The 22,562-nt window shown below is 42.4% G+C and overlaps 1 protein-coding gene and 1 long non-coding RNA gene across 10 annotated transcripts in view; one reads left to right on the top strand and one right to left on the bottom strand.

Annotated features, from left to right (window-relative positions):
- LOC135099904 (uncharacterized) overlaps nucleotides 1-22,562 on the top strand; it is a 215,250-nt gene that overhangs the window by 500 nt on the left and 192,188 nt on the right. The window lies entirely within an intron of this gene.
- LOC135099903 (uncharacterized) overlaps nucleotides 1-22,562 on the bottom strand; it is a 31,291-nt gene that overhangs the window by 2,543 nt on the left and 6,186 nt on the right. Inside the window, exons 2-6 of one of the 2 annotated variants that reach the window (XM_064002578.1) lie at nucleotides 15,639-15,830; nucleotides 8,989-9,148; nucleotides 4,677-4,809; nucleotides 3,789-4,052; nucleotides 2,249-2,320 (exon numbers count right to left, since the gene is read on the bottom strand). In XM_064002578.1, coding sequence (XP_063858648.1) covers nucleotides 2,249-2,320; nucleotides 3,789-4,052; nucleotides 4,677-4,809; nucleotides 8,989-9,043 — 524 coding nt within the window. In that variant the 5' untranslated portion in view covers nucleotides 9,044-9,148; nucleotides 15,639-15,830. The remainder of the gene's footprint in view (nucleotides 1-2,248; nucleotides 2,321-3,788; nucleotides 4,053-4,676; nucleotides 4,810-8,988; nucleotides 9,149-15,638; nucleotides 15,831-22,562) is intronic. The other variant, XM_064002577.1, reaches the window with a different exon arrangement.

Raw genomic sequence — 22,562 nt, 5'->3', positions numbered from 1 at the left:
CGGTTCTTCAGAAAATATTGATACAAAGTTAAGGTTTACGAGAGAGAGAGAGAGAGAGAGAGAGAGAGAGAGAGAGAGAGAGAGAGAGAGAGAGAGAGGAAAATGGCGGGGAATGAGAGCAGTGAAGTTCCGACCTTATGACAAACAAATATCTGTGTAACTTGCATCATCATGGAAATATATTGAGGTCCCCTAAGGCCGTGCTGTCTCATTGATTATAATGATTCTAAACAAATATGCATTTTAAGGAAGAGAAGCTAATTTAATTAAAGATTCAAGGGTCTTCACGAGTATAATTGGCTCTGTTACCCTGGTGCCGTCAGAGTGGAAGAGAAGCTAATTAAATTTAAGATTCTAGGGTTTTCACGAGTATAATTGGCTCTGTTACTCTGGTGCCGTCGGACTGGACTCCCTTTGCAAGAGGTAAAGGAAACCTATTCCCTGTCATGATTATTTATGAAATATGTGCACAACTGAGCCAGAGTGACAGCTGACAGGTGAGTTCAGGTAACATTGTACACTGCGTCATGGAGGGAGCCATGGAGGGAGAGAGGGAGGAAGGATGGCATGGCACACTTCCGATTCACGTCTTAGTTCATCAACAGTTAATATGATCAGTTACATTAATTGTTTAATGTGCAACGGCGTCTCTTTATAGTAACGTGAATCTTTACTTTGTTGACTGATTATTTTTTTAATTTTTATTATTAAATGGATCTCCTAGGGGAATTAATAGATTAAGGAGAATACAGGGGACTGTATCTAATGTGTCATGCGTAAGTCAAGGCCATTGATAGTAACTTTTTATTGTTTTTGTTGTAATTACGTGACTGGAAAATGTTAGTCATGTCCAGAAATAGGTGTGCATTGTTCGATATCTGATTATTACATGGTAGTTAATGTATCGTGATGGTTAATCTTACTAACAACTCCGTGTGACGTACAGTAACGACACAAACAAACAACAAGAAACAAACAAAATACACGTGACTTTTCAGTAAATGTATAATTTTTTGGGGGGGCATGAGTCTGATTGGCTGTACTACCTCCGAGAATGTGCTGCGTCTTGGATTTTTTAAGTTCAGTGTGCTCCGCACCATCATCTGAGCCCAAATTACGTTCGTTCGTGTGTTTGTTTACAGGCAAAGACAAAGATTCTTATTAAAGGAAGATAGATAAATCCATGAAAACGCTGTGACCAACGCCGAACATATCCCTCCCGGAAGGACAGAAGATGGTGCTCGCATAGAGGCGCCCCGCTTGAATGTATGTTGACGATTCGGCTTCTTGAAATCGTAAACATAGAGTGTCTTTTGATCTTATATAAATTTTCATAAGAAGCATGTAAAAATGGTTTCCTAGAAAACATGATAAGTGTTCATCACTCTTAAAATCCAGAAATGTCTTCAGGCAAAGTACTAGTGCGCATGCTCCTTAGTCAACGACATATTATGTGAATTCGCGTTCTTTTCCGCCAATAATTAATGACCTATATATTCCTGGTCAATGCCAAGACAGCACGTTACCCTTTAGACAGCAGGGAACCACTTCAGATACAAGGTGGACTTTAATTTCAACATGGCTGCTATCGTGACCGAGTGGAATAAGTGTGAATAATATTATTAGAGATTTATTATAAAATTACATTTGCGAAACAATTCAGCAATTGAGTTTGCGTTTGCATGGCTTTTGCTCCAATCTATGCAGTGTCTGGGCTCTGTATTGTAACAAGCATTGTAATTATATATCTGATAAGGTAAGATTGTGTCGGTTAGGTTAATGTCCTTGTGTAATATGCTAGTTTAAGTTCGGTTAGATTAAGATTAAGGTTAGATTAAGGGGAAGTCCCAGGAGTAGTAGGTAAAATTAGTGCCCTTTAGCTGGGATCCAGGTGGAGCTACGCCTCAAGAATTAGGTTAGACTATGTTACTCGTGTCCTGCGTATATCATTATCCCAGACTAACGATACAGTTGGCATGGAAGAAAGAAAACGGAACGAACCAAAAAAAAAAAACGATATATATATATATATATATATATATATATATATATATATATATATATATATATATATATATATATATATATATATATATATATATATATATATATATATATATATATATATATATATATAAACACACACACACACACACAGAGAGAGAGAGAGAGAGAGAGAGAGAGAGAGAGAGAGAGAGAGAGAGAGAGAGAGAGAGAGAGAGAGAGAGAGATTAATCTTTCTGCTCACCTGAAGAAGTCGTATCCGTTGTCACAGTCTATTAGAACTTCCTCAAAGCAGGTGATCACCGTCCCGAGGCGGCTGTGGAAAGATAACATTGGTGAGGCGGCGGGTTAACCAGGGGAGAGGTAGGGGGGCGGGAGGCATTAGATCATTACAAGTGACTGCAACAATGACACTCTCTATGTTTATTATTTCACGAGTCAATGTTTAAGATGAGGTTACCGTGAAATACAAATCAGGCAGATAGTTAACTGTGCATGCAAAGTTGTGTAATTCAAAGCCTGTATGACCATATTTACTCATCAGCTTTCACAGGTTCATTACTCAGCCAAGTTAGCTTCAGACGTATTTGTGATTCAAGGGTTTGTGTTAATTTCTGTCTGGTTCCTCGCACAAACTTTTCTGTGTAGTCTCTCCATCTGCTTAGTCTCTCTCTCTCTCTCTCTCTCTCTCTCTCTCTCTCTCTCTCTCTCTCTCTCTCTCTCTCTCTCTCTCTCTCCCCTTTGCTTACTACCTCTTGAGGTTCACACAGTCAACTTTTCGCTGCTAAGTGATGTGTGTTGACAAGATCCACTTTTGTCTTTTACGTTCTCATTTTTATCAAATATACATTGATTGTTCCCCAAGTTTATCATCAGCCAGTAGGCCTACATGTGGCAGTCCCTGCATGTTTCAGTGACAATATCATATCTTGCGAATAGGCCAGGAGCGTAAGGTGCAACGCAGTAACCAACCTTTTTTCCTCATCCCAAGTCTTGAGCTGGTATTTTATTCAATCACCGCGCACAGTTTTCGACACACACACACACACACACACACACACACACACACACACACACACACACACTCAGCTCCCATTCCGTTCTCTTTCCGCCTTACATGAGCGGCGGCAATCTTTTTCGTGAATCATCTCTGCGCAAACAGAAGAAAAACACGCTGCGCCGCGCCCCATCCTTACTCGGGCGTGGTGGGCGGGGCTTGTGTGCTTTTTCGCGCGTTGCTGGAATGCACGAACCATAAGCGGAGGGCGGAAGTGATGCCGGCTGATTGTGGCTCCGTTTTGGGGTGACTGTTATTACCGGAACGCAAACCCGGCTACGTGTGTTCAGTGGAAAGTTAAAGGTAGATGCGCGATGGCAATGTTTGTAATGTTTATTGTTTTTGATGTTTTTTGTTATTATTATTATTTTTTTTATTTTATTTATTACCATTATTCATAAAAGGCGACAAAGAGGAGCGGACCGAACGAACTGGAAACACCCTCTGCTGAATTTCTATTCCTAAGTGAAATAAGTGAAATAAGACTACCTCCTCTTAACGTATATCAGTCCGGCGTATATACACAGGTTGTTATTATTATTATTATTATTATTATTATTATTATTATTATTATTATTATTATTATTATCTACTATTAATATTGCAGCTCTTGTCAACGTCATCATTACTTAAACAACTTATGCAATATTTGTTATTAGTAAATGATGCCAAAAACTATTGTTTAAAATATAAAAATAATAAGTGATAGAAGGAACCAGCGACCCACCTGCAGTAGTCCTCCAGTTCGGGTCCCTCCACCCAGCCGTGAGTGCCGTACGCGTCTGACGTCACGGCGTAGTTCCCAGGAGCACTGCGCTTCCCTCTGCCTTTAGTCTCTCCCACAAGAGGCAATTTGTGTTGATGGCGACCACGCATCCCCACTCCCCGCTGCCGCCGTGTGTTTTCCCTCAGGCGGCTGGACGTGGTGTTGGCGTCAAGGTCTGGCAGCGGCGGCAGTGGTTGTGTCAGAGCACCGGGCCTCGGGTAGTAACTGAAGGCAGACGGGAGTGTGGCGAGTGTGTTCTCCATGGAAGATCGTACACACACACACACACACACACACACACACACACACATTTCAAGAAATGTAAAGAAAATAAACTGAAGGGATGCGTTGTTAGTGAGCTACTGAAGTGAACAGCTCCCTTATGAGATGACAGATGAGGACGATCAAAAAGATAAGTCTTCTTCGCAGGGAAATGTGACAAGCGATATGTCACAGGGTTTGGCTCTGGTGTCAGTCATGTTCATAATGTATGTAGATGGTACGTATATTGAGTGGATGAGGAAAATAATGGCTTAAGATAAAAGGGTGATCTTGAAACACTGAGCGAGAATGTATATGAATGTGTACAAATTTAGCAAATACTATGAAACTCCATTAATTGTTGCAAGAAAAAGAAAAAAAAAAAAAGATAGACTGACTATATAGATAAGCTGTCGGTGGCGCCAGCATTAGTGTAAGGAAATGAATGTCAGTAACGCCACATTTTGAGTGCTTTGCAAAGAAAGAAGTGAGTGGACAGTACACACACACACACACACACACACACACACACACACACACACACACACACACACACACACACACACACACACACACACACACACGTACTTGCCCATCATGTTCCACTGGGCACGTTTTGGGTACACTATTCCCTCCAGCGTGAGGAAGTCCCGCTCCAGGTACACGTGGAGACACACGCCCACCGCCCTGTTCTCCTTGTTGCAGGCGCCCACCAGCATGGCTGCGGAGGGAAAGGTTATGAGTTCACTGATCAAATACACAGACATACATATATAGACATTGCTGATAACGTTCTGCACCTATAAGGATGAGCTTCTATAAGCTACATACACGTTTTCTTTATTAGGGTTAAGACTCCGGAAGGTAGGGTGTGGCTGGGACCGTCAGGGACCACGCCCTTTATGACACTGGCCCTTTCCCTTCGTCCCTTGCGTTCAATATCTCTTCACTTTTCTCTTATTTTTCTTACCGTCTGCTGCAATATTAACGTGGTCAGTCTTATGTGGCCATTTTGCCATTGCGTACTTAAGGGCAGAAGTTTGCACGATGCATCTTTTATTACCATATACTATATCTAATCTTCACATATATAATATCTTAAAAGCTTTCCGTCCTGTTCTCGAAGGCAGTTTGGCAGCCAAGCTTGCCTCACTCATACAGTGTCTTTCTGGACCAATCTTAACTGACTTGATTCTTCTGTGTACCAAATTCATAAAGGAAAAAATTGCTCATATTTCTCACCACAGTAATATTACATAACATTTTTTTTTCTGACAACAGAAAACTTGTTCTTCATAATGTACTTCTTTCTTCATATACACTGCATGAACATTCTCTGTATGAAGATAACGCATGACTTGGCGGGGGTGTTTTTGTGGTGGTGTCGGTGACGTGTTGCTGATATTGACAGTTTATCCAGTTACTTTGCGAGACTGAGGCTTTATAAGTAAAAGTAGTTTAGCGATGTATTCCTTGCATGCTTGAAGGCTGTGAGGCGTGTTCTGGGACTGAGTGGCGGCGGGAAGAGCAAGTTTTGGACATGAGAGGCTGGCTGATATTAGCTGGCGGTAGGAATGTGATTCTTTGACTCAATCAATTTGCCTTTATAAAGCATATCACGAGAAATCGCATGTTTCCGTTATCGTTCACTTCCCCAGCAAGGTCGTAATGGAGGCAGCGGCGCGGGTTCCTACCTCAGCCACGTTTCAATTGCAGTCTTCGTTCAACACGCCGTTATTACCATTCCCAAGTATTCGATCGCACAATCTGGAATGTTTCAGGAGACAGTTTCAGTCAGAAATTAATAATAAGAGAGGACAATTTTGAAGGTTGTGCTAGTTTGCCTTCTTCCTTCGCTGATGCGTTACGCTTATCTGTCTGAAGAAATTTGTTGCAAAGAGACAATATACTATAGCATTATTTCTGTGTTGCTTTGAGGTGTATTAAAACGATGTTGTGCTCAGTGAAATGGAAGTGAACCTATCCATCAAAGAAAACTCGTGTGATAACTTTGCTTTTTTTTTTTTTATATATATATAGGAAGGACACTGCCCAAGGGCAACAAAAATCCAATAAAAAAATGCCCACTGAAATGCCAGTCCCATAAAAGGTTCAAAGCAGTAGTCAAAAACTGATGAATAAGTGTCTTGAAACCTCCCTCTTGAAGGAATTCAAGTCATAGGAAGGTGGAAATACAGAAGCAGGCAGGGAGCTCCAGAGTTTACCAGAGAAAGGGATGAATGATTGAGAATACTGGTTAACTCTTGCATTAGAGAAGTGGACAGAATAAGGGTGAAAGAAAGAAGAAAGTCTTGTGCAACGAGGCCGGAGGAGCAGGAGAGGCATGCAGTTAGCAAGATCAGTTAGCATTAAAATAGCGGTAGAAGATAGCTAGAGATGCGACGTTTCGGTGTTGAGAAAGAGGGTGGAGACAGTCAGTTAGAGGAAAGGAGTTGATGAGACGAAAAGCTTTTGATTCCACCCTGTCTAAAAGAGCGGTATGATTGGAATACCCCCCCCAGATATGTGAAGCATACTCCATACATGGACGGATAAGACCCTTGTACTGAGTTAACAGCTGGGGGGATGAGAAAAACTGGCGGAGACGTCTCAGAACGCCCAACTTCATAGAAGATGTTTTAGTTAGAGATGAGATGTGAAGTTTCCAGTTTAGATTATAAGAAAAGGACAGGCCGAGGATGGCAGTGTAGAAGAGGGAGACAATTGAGTGTCATTGAAGAAGAGGGTATAGTTGTCTGGAAGGTTGTGTCGAGTTGATAGATGGAGGAATTAAGCTTTTGAGGTATTGAACAATACCGAGTTTGCTCTGACCCAATCAGAAATTTTAGAGAGATCGAAAGTCAGGCGTTCTGTGGCTTCCCTGCGTGAACTGTTTATTTCCCGAATGGTTGGTCGTCTATGAAAAGACGTGGAAAAGTGCATCAGCGTAGGAGTGGATAGGACAAGAAGTTTAGTTTAGATCACTGATGAATAATAGGAAGAGAGTGGGTGACAGGACAGAACTCTGAGGAACACCGCTATTAATAGATTTAGGAAAAGAACAGTGACCGTCTACCACAGCAGCAATAGAACGGTCAGAAAGGAAACTTGAGATGAAGTTACATAGAGAAGGATAGAAGCCATAAGAGGGTAGTTTGGAAATCAAAGCTTTGTGCCAGACTCTGTCAAAAGCTTTTGATATGTCTAAGGTAACAGCAAAAGTTTCAACAAAATCTCTAAAAGAGGATGACCAAGACTCAGTAAGGGAAGCCAGAAGATCACCAGTAGAGCGGCCTTGACGGAACCCATACTGGTGATCAGATAGAAGGTTGTGAAGTGATAAATGTTTAAGAATCTTCCTGTTGAGGATAGATTCAAAAACTTTGGGTAGGCAGGAAATTAAAGCAATAGGACGGTAGTTTGAAGGATTAGAACGGTCACCCTTTTTATGAACAGGCTGAATGTAGGCAAACTTACAGCAAAAAGGAAAGGTAGATTTTGACAGAGTTGAAAGAGTTTGACTAGGCAAGGTGCAAGTACGGATGCGCAGTTTCAGAGAACAATAGGAGGGACCCCATCAGGGACCCGAGGGTTTAGGCCAGCGAAGGCATGGAAAACATTATTGCGAAGAATTTTGATAGGTAGCACGAAGTATTCAAAGGGTGGAGGAGAGGGAGGAACAAACCCTGAATCGTCCAAGGTAGAATTTTTAGCAAAGGTTTGAGCGAAGAGTTCAGCTTTAAAAATAAATGTGATAGCTGTGGTGCCGTATGGTTGAAATAAAGGAGGGAAAGAAGAAGAAGCAAAGTTATTGGAGATGTTTTTGGCTAGATGCCAGAAGTCACGTGGTTGTTTGATTAAATTGGTTTAAATTGGTTGTTAGTATCAACGTTAGTCACTTAACAGGAAGTGTTTTATAATGATGTTGCTGTTGTTGTATTCTGGGTATATTAGTATTTTTATTTTTATTGGGTTACTCGAAATGTACTACCTTGCACCTAGTGGTGCTTGAAATCATTCTATATTCAGTCTTGTAGTGCCTGAAATGCATTATTTTAAGTCTAATCATGCTTGAAATACATTATATTCAGCCAGTGGTGTTTGAAATATGTTATCTCTGGCTGTTCAGGAATATATCGCCTTGAGTCTGGTATTTGAAATAAACTCTTTTATAAGAACAGAAATATTTATAACTTCAACACAGTAGTGCTTAGTTAATTTTTTCCCTCATATGGGATACACAAAATGAGAAACGTGCTCTTAACTTTTGATTTTCTTTCCTCAGGTAATGTTCAGCACTTCATTTGCGAATACCTCATTCATAGGTTATGCATTCATTTAACAACCACTAATACTACCATTACTACTACTACTACTACTACTACTAATAATAATAATAATAATGATCATAATGATGATAATAATTATAATAATAATAATAATAATAATAATAATAATAATAATAATAATAATAATAATATTAAGGCAACTATTACTACTGCGATTGATTATCATTATAATTATTGTTATTATTATTATTATTATTATTATTATTATTATTATTATTATTATTATTATTATTACTGATTTCTGCAGGCCCAAACACCTTGTTTTTCAAGTGGTGTCCTCACAGCGGCACAGGCGCGGAAAGGGCAATCAATAGAGGGTTGAAATAATTCCCATGTCTTTCTGACTTACGCCTGGGTAGTTTCGGGATGGCCCAAATAAAGCTTCTCGCGATGAAGTGGTGCAAACCATTATTATAAGAGACTGTACGTTTATATCTTGTATTGGGCACATTATTTAGACTTTATTTCTTTTCGTACACTTGTCTTCATTTGCCACTCAATCAGAAGGGATCAGAGTTAAAAATAAGTATTATGAAAGAAGTGAGTCATACTTTTTACTTTCTGTCTAGTGGGTGCCTCAGTCCCTCCCGCGCCGCTCACTGACATAGGAGACGCGGCTTGTGGTGGACTGGCGCCTGAGAGAGGAACGTAGGGTGGCAGTCTTGGCACAGGCGAGAGAGGCGGGCTGTCGACACACTGACACGCGAGGTTCTTTATTTAGGATAAGGAAAGTAACTGTTACGTAGTAGGATTTGGCGAGGGAGAAGTGTTAGTATTTTTTTTTTTTAAGAACTAAGTAATTACGGCACATACATTTCTGGAGATGCGACAGTTTGCTTGTTTACGTATGACAACGCGATAAATCTTTCTCGTACGCATGCAATATAATTATACAAACAAGACAAACACGTAAATTGATAGACGCTAGCAAGTGTATATACATGCAAGGAACGGTTGAAGGTCTTCTCTCGTGTGTATAAACACGTATACTCCTATCCAAACAGTCAGGCAGAGGAGTACAGATAGCACAGACAAGCGCGCGCGTACACACACACACACACACACACACACACACACACACACCGTATGCCAAATCAAGACTGGAAAAGAATCTATAGTTTATTTTGTATTTCTATCGGAGGCGTAGTGCCGTAATCCTTCCTGCGCCCACGGCAGAAGCTGGAGGGGGCGCTGCTCCTCAGAATATAGGAAAACAAATGACAGTAAAATGTTGATGCAATAAAATCGTCTACGTTGCGAAACACCTCCGCGGTCAAAGATAGCAATTTATTTTCGGCAACACAGAATACTAGAATTAAACTTGTCATGCAGGAAGAAAGTAATTAGATGAAAAAGAATAATGTTTTATGATGAGAGGGAGCTAGAGCGGAACGGGATGGATGGGGCTGAAGGGAACTCGGATGAGCCAAGCTGGGTGTGGGTGAGGGGAACCGTGCTTGCTGGGGAGAGGAATGAGGAGGGTCGTGGAGGGGACTGGCGAAGTGGGAGAGAAGGAAGAGGAAGAGCGGGATGAAGGCTAAGGCCAAAACAAGTGTTGTTTACATCTCCAGATATCGCTTAACATCATGTGTTCATGTGTCTTCTTTTCATCACAACATGTCACCCTCTTGCTGGGCGCATTGCCTCACCGCTTCCCATCCCTTATCGCTGCTCTTGAATATCATGAAGTTTAGAAGATAGGCGTGATGTACTTGACCAAGGACGGATAATTATGCAGGAGGAGAAAGGGGGGAAGAGAGAGAGAGAGAGAGAGAGAGAGAGAGAGAGAGAGAGAGAGAGAGAGAGAGAGAGAGAGAGAGAGAGAGAGAGCAGTGATGGAAGGAAGGGAAGAAACCGGAAACGAGGACGAACTGAGCACAAAGAAGGGAGGGATGAAGAAAATTTGTGCTTCACTAGAGCGTGAGGAAATTAACGCTTTGAGGAGACGAGTGACTTTCAGAGGGACTGACCTAGTAGAGTTCAACATCCAGCAACAGAAAATGTGCAGGAAATTTAAATGAAAGAATGGAGACCAACGGTATGCTATAAGGAACAATATACATAAGGAATATAAGGAAGGAAGGCATGTGGTTGAGATAGGAAGGGACAAGGAAAGATATATTGAGAACAAAAGAGGGGATTTTATCTTTTTAAGGGAAGCTGAAGGCTGAAGGTGAGGGTTAAGCTTGTGTGTTGATTGGGAGAGGTGTGAGTGAGCCTCGCACAATGGAGGGAGTGACCACCAGTGAAACACGAGCCAAAAGGAAAAGGATGGGGAAGTGGTTTCGTTGCGGCTCTTGTGTGAGGAATGACGAACGTGAGGAGGAAAGAGGTAAGGGAACTACAGGAAATGAGGGAAAGTAAGAAGCATGAAGAACGAAGGAATGGAAAGGAGAGCCTCGGGAAGGGAATGATGGGCATGACGAAAAGGAGATGGGTAGGAGCGCTGTGGTGAGGTTCAGGATGGGGATGAGGAGGGGCAGGGCGGTGAGAGGGGCGTAGTGTGGTTGAGGGGCAGAGTGAGGTGTGTGGGAACAGTCGGTCGGGGTAACAGAGGCGGCTGTGTGCGGGACAGTTACAGACACAGTGAGGCAGGGCAGAGTAATTTCCTCAGGGGAGGGGAAGGGGTGGAGAAGGAAGACAGGAGCGAGGGAGGGGAATAAGTGGACTCGAGTGAGGGCGAGGGGCGCGAGCAGAGAAGTTTGTGTAAGATGATGACGGCCGAGAGAAAATTGTCGTCGTGTTCATGACAGCGACTGATAAACGTACGTGCGTGTAATGTGTCTTCACTAGTTATTATTATTATTATTATTATTATTATTATAGTTGTGGTAGTAATTATAGTAGTAATAGCAGAACTCGTAGTAGTAGTAGTAATACCAGCAGCGATAAAAAGTAGCAACAATAGTAGAATGATATCAATAGTAACAGCAGTAGTAGTGGTGGTGGTGATGGCATAATTTAGTGCCACTTCTGTTACTGCTGCCGTTACTGATACCACCACCCCCAGCACTGCCACCACCACCACCACCACTACTACTACTACTACTACTACTGCTACTACTACTACTACTACTACTACTACTACTACTACTACTACTACTACTACTACTACAATAACGTACCAACACCACCACCACACCACCACCATCACTGCTTCCATCACTACACTAACATCTGCCACCAGTATTGTTATCAGTCATCTTGTCGCTCCTTTCCACTTGCGTCAGGCTTCATGTCAGTGGTGCTACAGGATGTTGATGCCATCGTAGGACGTACTATCCATGTTCTCGGAGATAAGAGAGTTGTTCAAACCTTGTAATACCTCTGTAATGTCGTCTGGGGTTGCACAGATGAGGCAACAAGTCATACTGATATTACCGTCACTCAAGGGGTCAAGTGGTAAGCACGGGGAAGAAGTAATGAGCGTGACAGTCTGATCCTGTTTACTATGCGACGTGGTTTTAGAAATGGAGAGACAGTGATAAGATGTAGGATATGTGTACATGGTGACGGTGTGTCATATGAAATGCGGACCGTCTCTTAGCGTGATATTATTGTAGTCTATAAGTATTGCTTGTTTTATCTTATTTCAGATTCTTTACTCTTCAGAGAATTTACTTAAATTAACTGCGTGCTTAATACTCGCCGTACTCATAATAATAATCCTCTTCCCTTGTCGTTCTTTTCTCCTTCTCCTCCTTCCTTTCATCAAATAGTCTAGGAGGGGCTAAAAAGGACTGCTGCTGTTTGTTTTCCTTCGTATTCTTCTGTATTCCTCCTCCTCCTCCTCCGTGGTCACTTGTTTATCATCACTGTCTTAGTCACTGTTTAAATTTTCTTTACGTATTACTACTGTTCCTAGCATTTCTTTCTTCTTTTGTCTATAATCATAATTCAATTTGTAATGTAAATGAGGGTAGCGCTCTCTGATAGTGATGCTAGTGGTAGTCCTAGTAGTAGTGGTCGTGCATCTGATGATAGTGGTCTTAGTACTAGTGCTGGTTATGGTGGCGGAAAAGTAGTAGTAGTAGTAGTAGTAGTAGTAGTAGTAGTAGTACTAGTAGCAGCAGCAGCAGCAGCAGCAGCAGCAGCAGCAGTAGTAGTAGTAGTAGTAGTAAGTTGTTGTTGTTGTTCTAGTAGTGGTGGTAGTAGTAACATAAGTATTAGTTTTGGTATTTATGGTAGTACTAACAGTTCTAGTAGCAATGCTAGCTGTAGAAAGAGATAGTATGCAGTAGTAGACGTGTCAGTAGTAATGGTAGTGCTAATATCTCTAGTAATAGAGTAGTAGTAGTAGTGGTAGCAGTACTAGTGGTAGTGGGAGCAACGTCTGGTGGCAGCAGTAGTGGTGGAAGAAGCATCACCACATTAAATAAGTTGTCTTCTAAATGCCAAAATGAGTTAATTACAAGAAAAACTTATTATGCTTCTTCCCAAAGTAAATATTTTCACACACCACTCCCGAAGCGTCTACACACCGTGGTCTGTTTGGACACCAAGTCAGACACTTTTTGGTTATGCTATTCATTATATTGCAAGTAGCTTAGTACTTTTCATTTTTTAATGCCGCTATTGATCAAGAAGAGAAACCGCTTACCTTCAGTGGAAAATCTTAACGACACAACCAGTGGTCAAACTTAATCTGTCATTTGATAGGGGAGGACGCTCTTCACTGAGCAACGGAGTTGTGTGTGTGTGTATGTGTGAAAGTCATATACATTTGAATAGTAAGTGTCTGATTTGTCTTGCCTTAATTCACAAATAAGCAATAATTATGCTACTTAGGAGTCATTTGACCCGAGTTAGTGCATTTGCAATACATCGAATAAGCAAACGTCATGCAGGCCTCACTAGCCAGCCATCCGTCACATGAAGTTGTAGCGCGAAATCGCTGCCATCACTTTTATTAATAGCGGGTGAGGAGGAGAGGGAGTAAGAGGAGAGAGGAGGAGAGGAGAGCAGTGAGGAGGGAGACAGGATGAAACTACCCTTTAATGGTGCGTGAGTCAGGGTAGAATACGAAGAATACTGGGGAAACCAACCCGCTACAAAGGATCCCTATAGCAAGCTATCTGTGATCCTCGTCACACCGGCATAATGTGAGACCGGCCCTCGCGCCACTCCAAAAGCTAATAGCACCTAAGAGGACGTCATCACGTCCCATGAAGTTGACGTGAAGTGAACTGGTGTTCTTATCCTGAGCAAGTCTGTATAAGGTGTAAGGACGCGGGTGCAGAGGCACTTGTACCCCAGCAGTGGTGTATCAATGGGAGGGTCGCGTTCACCACTCACTGCCGCTCCTCATGCAGGAACACAGTCAGTCTTGGTTTTACTCCCTATCTTACCGTTGATCACCGCGAAGGTCTGCTCACAGTGGAACTTCGCAACCCATCTACCCTCTGTCTCACTAAGAAAGGTTGTTGGGTGGCTGATGGAGAATGAAAGCGTGCTTGTGCTCAAGGATGATGTGGTCAATTGCGGTATGCGTGTGCGGGAGGAAGTCTTCAAGGGGAGTCTCCAGGAATGAATATTTCCTGCCACGTGGTCGAAACCTCAAAAAAAAAAAAAAAAATGCTTTGTATGCTCTTCAGACACAAATGCAAGAATCCAAATCCCCGTGATTTGTGCAATTGTTATTCTAATAAATTTTACAAAAAGTATATCAAAGTAATTTTTATACCATAAGGAAGTGTCTGGTTAGTTGGTGGTCAGTGAATGGATAACTGTTTTCTCAAGCAAATTTTGTGATTTAAGAATAAATACATTTATATAGATTCTCTTCTTGAAGACCACCAAATTTGCTGAATGTCCAGGCAGCTTGCCACCTTCCATCAATTGCCAAAGTAGTTTATATTATCCCCCGCGTTTTCTAGTCACCACCTGCTGCTGCTTCACTGTCGCCTACATCTTTATGCTCTCCTCTCTAGCTATCCTTTAACCCTTTATCCCTTGTGGATTTGCTGTAAGTCTACATTCACCCTTATAGCAGTGTTGTGGTAGCTGATGCAGGCAGGTGGGCATCATATTTGTGGTGCGTGAATATCACTAGTACCTACTTTTCTATTGTCACCTTAGTAAAGCCCAGTTAGGAAGGAGTGATGGTGTGGTAAATATTAGAGACCACTGTGGAGATATTTGTTGCGCGTATGATGTCGCGCACACCTATTGCTCTCCCCACGCACGTCGCCCACGTCTTACTACGCTGGCCACCTGTGGAACCAGTCTTGCCAATGAATCAGTGGTACGCGTCATTCACATATTGCTCAGGAGAACACGGCAGCCACTTGCTGATGCCTCAGAAATGTTCCTGAGAGGAGAAGGATGCAAAATTGCAACTGGTTTGATTTCTTTTAAGTTCTGGACTTTATGCAAACAAATAAACTTGCTCCTGAGCCTGATGCACCAACACACGTGGGTCTCAGTTCAGCGAGGGCAGTGCTGTAGTCTTACACACGACTCTTTTTAGACGAGTTCATCGTGCAAATGTTGAGGCGAGATGCGACGCAGCGAACACTGAATTGTAAGCGGTGGTTGGCTGCACATGTGGGGCACTGCTCGGTGCTGGTGACGTGTTCTAATTAGATGATGTCCCCTGGAGGGTTCTGTCCCTGACATCACTCATAATCATAATTTGAATACTGTTTTAGTCTGCCTGAGTCTTCATTCATGTTGTTGTTTATTTGCTTACATGACAGCAAGTTGCCTACCAAAGGGGATGGAGTCATCATGGTAAGGAAGCACAGATGTCTCAGTCTCCATCTTTATATTGCAATAACTGTCAATATTTTGAATAAACTGCAGGATTCTCAAATCTCTATACGACCATGTTTTTGTTCCTCTGACGCAGCAACAACACGCAGCTGCGATAAGAGTCTCGGCGTGGACTTCCTGACGACAGTGAAGGTGAGCCGGTGAGCGACCTTGCTCACGAGTGGAGGACGGCAGTGGGAGGCGCCGCGGAAGGCAATCAAACCCACATTCATTCAAGTGACGACTGCGCCTTGGCCTCAAGGGTTGGTGACTTCCCCAATTGGAGAAGACGTAAATGATCCCACCCTCCTCACCGTCTAACAGCTCACTTTGCGTGTGTGCCGCGGATTGCCTTGCTGGTGGGAAAGGGCTTTGTAATCATACGACAAGTTTTTATACCGTCCATGTTTTTAACAGGACGAGCATACGATGCAGTGCGTTAACTTACCTGGTATGAGAGTCGTGATGGCCGTCACAACAAACATCCGTCTCGCTAACAAGACCGCCATCCTATCTTTGGCGGCATTAGATCTTCACCACTTCCTCTTCATCCTGCTTCACGGCGCCATCCCGCGCGGCACCAATGCTTGCTGCGACACCACTTGCCTGTGTTCCCGCCTCACCACCCACACCTGCAGCCCTGAAACACGAGGAAGCCAAGGTTATTGTGTGCTCATCACCTCACTCTTTACTAAACTTGCTCACTAGAGTGCAGATAAGATCAATATTTGTGGATCGAGTGAGTGATGACTGACCTTTTTCCTTCCCTTTAAGCCTCTTTTCGCCTGCTTAATGAACAGAGATGAAACCTGCAGTTCTCTCCACCAACCCTCGAGAGAACAAAGCATCAAGTAAAATGTTTGCCTAATTAGGAAAGTACTGAGAGAAAGTTGAATCTAATCATAATATATAGAAATAGGTAAGAATGTAGGAATAATTGATACACGACTAATAGATATTAAGGGAAAAAAATGTTATTAAAAAGCATTTGCTTAAAAGGAAAACAGCAAACACGAGGCAGTATTCACTATTGTTTGGCAAGCGTATCATCACTGAGGTGGCTGGCGTAAACTCATCATTCTCCCTGAAGACCTTTCCCTTCAAGCTAACCTCTGCCCTACATGGGAGGTTTAATGGCTAAATGGCGGGAGGAGGGGTAGTGATGAATGAGGCAGGGGGGAGGCCTGCTGGCTGAGATGTAAAAGGAAGCCTTTGCTTGCTACCAAACACATTATATACAAAAAGTCACTGTGTATGGTATTGCTCACATCCTGTAATATATATGAAATATTTCGTGGGCAATTATCATGTAGATGACGGTGTTAGAAACGCTGTCACCAGGTGCATAAGAGGGAAAAGATTCGAGGTACACTTTTAAACTATGCAATTTTGTGTTTGAACGTCGATTGTATTATACATGTGCCACTACAATTACGGATGCGCTCTAGAGATGCCTGGTAGAAGTTTGACGTAATGATATTTGACTTAGTAACGCGGAATATACTTAAGGAAGCGTTGCAAGATACATGCTTCGTGCAGCCGTAGAAATTTGAGACAAAAAAATTATCTCATTTTTCCCACTTCTCACGAGTGATCGCTGATTGGCATGAGTGACCGCCACCCTGCTGACCTCTCACCTCTCCTTCCATCATTCAGCAGGAGGCCAGGCAAGTAGGGCGGAACGCTGCTTAAGGTGGTGGAGTGTTAATAATGACGAGCGTGGGCGAGATAGTGTCAGGATGATTGTGTGTGTGTGTGTGTGTGTGTGTGTGTTTGTATGTACTTATGTAGTGATGTGTGTGTGTGTGTGTGTGTGTGTGTGTGTGTGTGTGCGTGTGCACGCTCATGTGCGGGCGTGGTCAGTGTGGGTGAGGCGATCAGGTCCTGCCTCACCAGGGCCGAGGTGGGAGGAGGGACAAAGTGCTGCCACTCCCTCGCTCCCTCATTCCATCGTGAGCACTGCCGTGTTTATTTATCGAAGGTTACTTCATATCATGGAATTTCTAATAAATCTCACACACGGAGAGTCCACTTAAGAGGCCGGCGAGGAAAGTGTGCCACTGTGAGGAGCTTTTGCCTTAAATAACGTTAATCTCTTAATTTAGATTAGATAGAGCAGCTTATCACGAACAACTCCTTAGGCATCCACAGGTCTGCTGCTATTTGTCCTTCCTTTGTGTTCTTTTATGCGAGTCTGAGGAATACCCAAGGTGGTGAGATTATGTATACTCGATTTATAAAATTTTGCTGTTATTATGGTATTTTTCTTTATTATGTGTGTATATTGAGTCAGCGTCATAAGACAACAAGCAGCGGGGGACTGATGGCCAATTAGCCTCACAAGGATCAACAACCGCGCTGACTCACCACAAGGGGCGGATAAGGGAGAGCGAGGCAGGCGGTATGTTAGTTTCCTCAGTAAACAGAGGCGTACTGGTCTCTATAATTAGTGACGAGTGCTGGGTCCTTTCTCCGACTTGGCCAGGAAGGGGCGGTTGTCGACCTGAGGGGCACGAGCAGCATCTCACTCTGTTTTAGTTCAGTCTACTTATAATTATTATTTTTTCTCCGTTGCCTTATCTCCCTCCTTTCCTGTTTGCCCGGTATCTCCTCGTGTTACCAGAACCCGGAGTCTCGTCTCACATTCCCAGTGCCTGCCTCCCTCCCTCCCAGTGCCTGCTTCCCATTAATGCCAAGGGCGTGCCATCAGTGTCAGATTCTGCCCCTCTTCAGATACTCTATCTTGAGGCCACACCTTGTTCTGTACTTGGATCTTCAAAATCAGTCAAGCACTGTGAAATTACTCGTAGCTTGTCTCACGAAGTGATGGAATTTTTATCTTTATGGATGTATAACAGTGAATCAGTTTCCTTCCCGGTACACGTGGCGCCAAAACACGAGCGTCACCTTAACCCAGACCTCCTTGAAGTCTTTCATCCATCTGTCATTCCGTGGTAACTTCATCTCCACTTTATGCTCTGTATTAAGCTGATCCTCGACTGCGGAGAGAGAGAGAGAGAGAGAGAGAGAGAGAGAGAGAGAGAGAGAGAGAGAGAGAGAGAGAGAGAGAGAGAGAGAGAGAGAGAGAGAGAGAGAGAAATACCGTAACATGAAATATGAAAAAAAAATAATAAAATAGAGGAAAGCGAGGGATATTTCCTTGCGATAATCCAATCCTCGTCTTGATCAGTCATCAGTCGTCTCGATCAGTCACCAACCACCCTTTCTTGTATCCTAATACAGGCCGCCGCACTCACCAGGATCCGCTACAGAGGTGCTCTTGTCCTTTCGCGTTTCACACACACACACACACACACACACACACACACACACACATCGCTGTTGTCCCCGGTAATCAATCTTTCGAGTCCCGTCACTCGGGAAGAGGAAGACGACCGCAGCTGTCTCGAGCACTAGTAAGGATTTTTTTTTTTTTTTTTTAGGCGTCTCTGGCGAGTGTCTGGCCGGTACTTGAGTGTTGTATGGATGTAGGGGTGTGTAGGCGAGGGTTAGGCTGCCACTATTTCATGCTGGCGTGTAGTTGTGTATAATAGCAGCAGAAAAGAACGTCAGATTAACTAATGGGGTCAGTGGGAGGAGATTTAATGTTGAGTAATGGAGTGGTTTATGGGTTTTCATCCGAGAAATGGCCAGTTTTGTTTGTTATTCTTTATAGCGTTAGGTAGTGAATGTGCTCACTGCTATGAGAACTTTCTGTAATGGAAACAAGTCTGAGTAAGATTATATACATTGGTATAAACACGAGGGCCAAACGTTCACGTGCTCGCGCGCGCGCACACACACACACACACACACACACACACACACACACACACACACACACACACACACACACACACACACACACACACACACAGTTAAGTGAGAACGTTGTATGATATATTTGAGCCAAGTTTCAGCAACATCCTGCAAGATAACGTAATGGATCGAGATGACACCATTTTTTCAGTCTTTAATATTCTTGTACTCAATTAGTCGTCCTTTCATACACAAGAGTTGAAAGACTTTCTGTCAGAGGAGTTTCACATTTCAGGATCATTAGTGAATGAGTGTATTGATAAATAGAACGATTTGCCAAATTGTTTTTTTGCAAAGCTGTGCGGGACAGCCGATGTTTGTTAGTTCAGCTGGGCGTGGTAGCGCGGAGTAGACGGCATGAATGGGACGGAGGGCAGCAGTACGGCATTCAGTGTCTGCTGAATACACTCACTGCCATGAAAGATCAGTGTTCAGCAGTCTTTTTTTTTTTTTTTTGTGTGTGTAACTTCTGTAGATAACATTTCAGCGTCTCATTACAGAATACTAAAGTAGGTCACTAAATGAATGAATTATCCTCAGGGATAAAAAGGGATTGTTTTAGTTTATCAACACATGTTAGGTTAAAAAGATATTTTACAGATACAACCCTTTGAGAGTACATAGATACTGGCAATTGTTTTAGTTTATCAACGCATGTTAGGTTAAAAAGATATTTTACAGCTATAACCCTTTGAGAGTACATGGATACTGCATGCCATCTTCCCTTAGTGACAGAAGGGCTTGCAGTGTGAAATGGAATACCTATTGGATAGGAAAGCCCTGGTGTGACCATACGTGGTGATACATACAAGGGAGTTTCAGTAAATACAGTCGCTCCATCCTTAGCCTCTGTGGGAGGAGGGAAAAACTCCGCTTAACAGGCGCCAGGAGTTAAAAACAGCATTGTTGCTTGTCACGCCTCATTGCGCCTCCGCTCTTCCTTGTGTAAACTTTAGTGTCACATTATCAAGTAAACTTTTTTTCCCTTCCACTCAACAATGTGCAAGGGATAATCATCCATACGAGATTCAGAATAAGCGCTACAATTTCCTACAATACAAGGAATGAGAGGATGAGTAATTTGATAAAACGGACTTAAATTTTCATCGTCCCACGCGGCACTGTTCAAACTCGTCTCAAGCCCACTCCCTCCCACAATCCTCTATTCTACATATCTTTATTGCTCCTTTCCGTCTTAGCTTCACAACGCCGCTCTCAGCACACAACTTGCTCCATACTCGGGGGTGGCACTAAGCACTAAGACTGATGTTCACACACGCCCTCGCCGCGACATCTGTGTCATTTACCTCTTCCTCACACTGCGTTGTCCCTCTCTGTGTTATAATCCTTGTGGCCAGGGCTTGACCACGATCATGTACAGCTTGTTTATGTTGTAGAATACTGTATCCGTAAGAAAAATTGTGTATAGAATTGGGGATTGACATCATAATATAGCTTTAGCTTACTTGGCTGAGGCATACCGATACACACACACACACACACACACACACAGACTTGTATATTTGGTGCGTCAATGAGTTCATTCTCTAAGTACCATTTGCCGTCATCCATAAATACGGGTCCACCCGTATTTATGATCACATCGCAATTATTGTACATGGTGGCTACTAAGTGTTATGTTCTATTGATCCACTGCCCTCATTTAACTCAATTTCTCTCTCTCTCTCTCTCTCTCTCTCTCTCTCTCTCTCTCTCTCTCTCTCTCTCTCTCTCTCTCTCTCTCTCTCTCTCTCTCTCTCTCTCTCTCTCTCTCTCTCCCCTAGTGCCTGTCGTGATCTGAGTTTGGTAGACTGACATTATTAAAGATATTTTTATAGATGTTATTTTCTCCCATTATATTCACTCCACTTCTTGATTTTACTTTCACTTCAGTGATTAATGAAGAGTCTGCTAAGTGACAGTATACTTATTTCAGATTGCAACATTTCACCTGGTGATATTCAAATAGGTGGTAATAATCATAAGTAGTATCAAACTGGGCAGTAGTATTGATTAGTCTTTCGCAACCTGTAGTTTCTCTTACATGTAGTTAATAAATTTAACTTCCTCCTTACCCCGGGGACAAAGTCATCATATATATACATATACAAATTGGTTTAATTTATCTTAATTAATTCTCGAGAAAAATTAATGAAATCTGATTATTTTGTTCAGTTTGTTTAAACTTGTGACTGCAATTTGGCACATCTTTCCTTAATTACTAATTACTGTGAGACATCTTTACTTGTTCTGCAGCCGCCTCCAATCTGGCTAGATGTTGCAAAATCTATTCTTTTTTATTTCCTTTTCTTGTAGATGTTTATAAAGAATTCATGCATTACTTCTGATGCTGTTAATTGTTTCGTATCGCAGTGAAAGAGTTAATTTCACCTCCTAAAGTTGCAGTAACATGAGTTTTATGTTTACTTTCTAAGTATTATCTGTTTTGTTGTTGAAGTCGATGTTTGGTGATGAGTTAACGGAAAGCACGCACTGAATGCCTTGCACATGTCTTTGTCATTTTCTAATAAAAACATCCTGTATTTCGAATCTCTCTCTCTCTCTCTCTCTCTCTCTCTCTCTCTCTCTCTCTCTCTCTCTCTCTCTCTCTCTCTCTCTCTCTCTCTCTCTCTTTATCTCTCTCTAATCTCCTGGAGCCATCTCGAGTCTGCTAAGGAAATGTTCTTGAAGGATCGACACCAATAAGAATGACAGCAATAGAAGCCTTACAGTGAGCCATCCCTCCCCGCTGCTATGTAGGCGTTACTCACACACTGAGACACATCCGTTTGCAATGACCTCTTTATCTTGGGTTTCGCACTCAGCTTAACGACTTTACTATCAAAGATACACACACACACACACACACACACACACACACACACACACACACCACACACACACACACACACACAAGCATACATATACATATTCCACTTAGAAAACGTACTCCTTTCTTTATAGTCTTACTAAAGAAACATTCAATAGACGAGGAATGCACTCCTGCCTGTCGGTCTTTCGTAATATTATGACCATGGTGTGGAGTCGATAACTTGTTAATATTCATGACGCTTAACGTGTGGAATGTTTTGAAATGTATTTTGAGCTGCTTTTACGAGAATCTATTGGTCGGGGGAATTAGCCTTGGCAGTCACTCAAAGCTCAATACGCATTCTACGATTTACGTGGGTTTCTCTCTGCCCACTTTTAATGCCTCTTTAGAATGCTATGTTCTTGTTTTAATAATAGATGCAATGCTTGAGTTAATGATCGGGCAGCAAAAATGTTGTTATTCACGATGTATGTACTTATTTGGTGATACCGTAAGAATGGTTTATATATTATGAGTGTGTACTTGAATTATATAAAAACTTCTGGATACTCAAGTAGCTTTACATTCCACTTCCAACCTTATCGTAATTGCGGGCTTGCACATTATTTCGTCGCTTTATTTTTACGACAGCTAGATTTCAGCAACTTGTTTTGAATTTTCTTCTCTTTTAGCACTTGTTTTCACAATAGTTTAATTAAGTGAATGACCGAAACTTTCGTG

This window comes from Scylla paramamosain, chromosome 4 (genome assembly GCF_035594125.1).
Source record: "Scylla paramamosain isolate STU-SP2022 chromosome 4, ASM3559412v1, whole genome shotgun sequence".
Lineage (NCBI taxonomy): Eukaryota > Metazoa > Arthropoda > Malacostraca > Decapoda > Portunidae > Scylla > Scylla paramamosain.
Note: the sequence above shows the minus strand (reverse complement) of the source record. Positions and strands in the feature narration are given on the sequence as shown.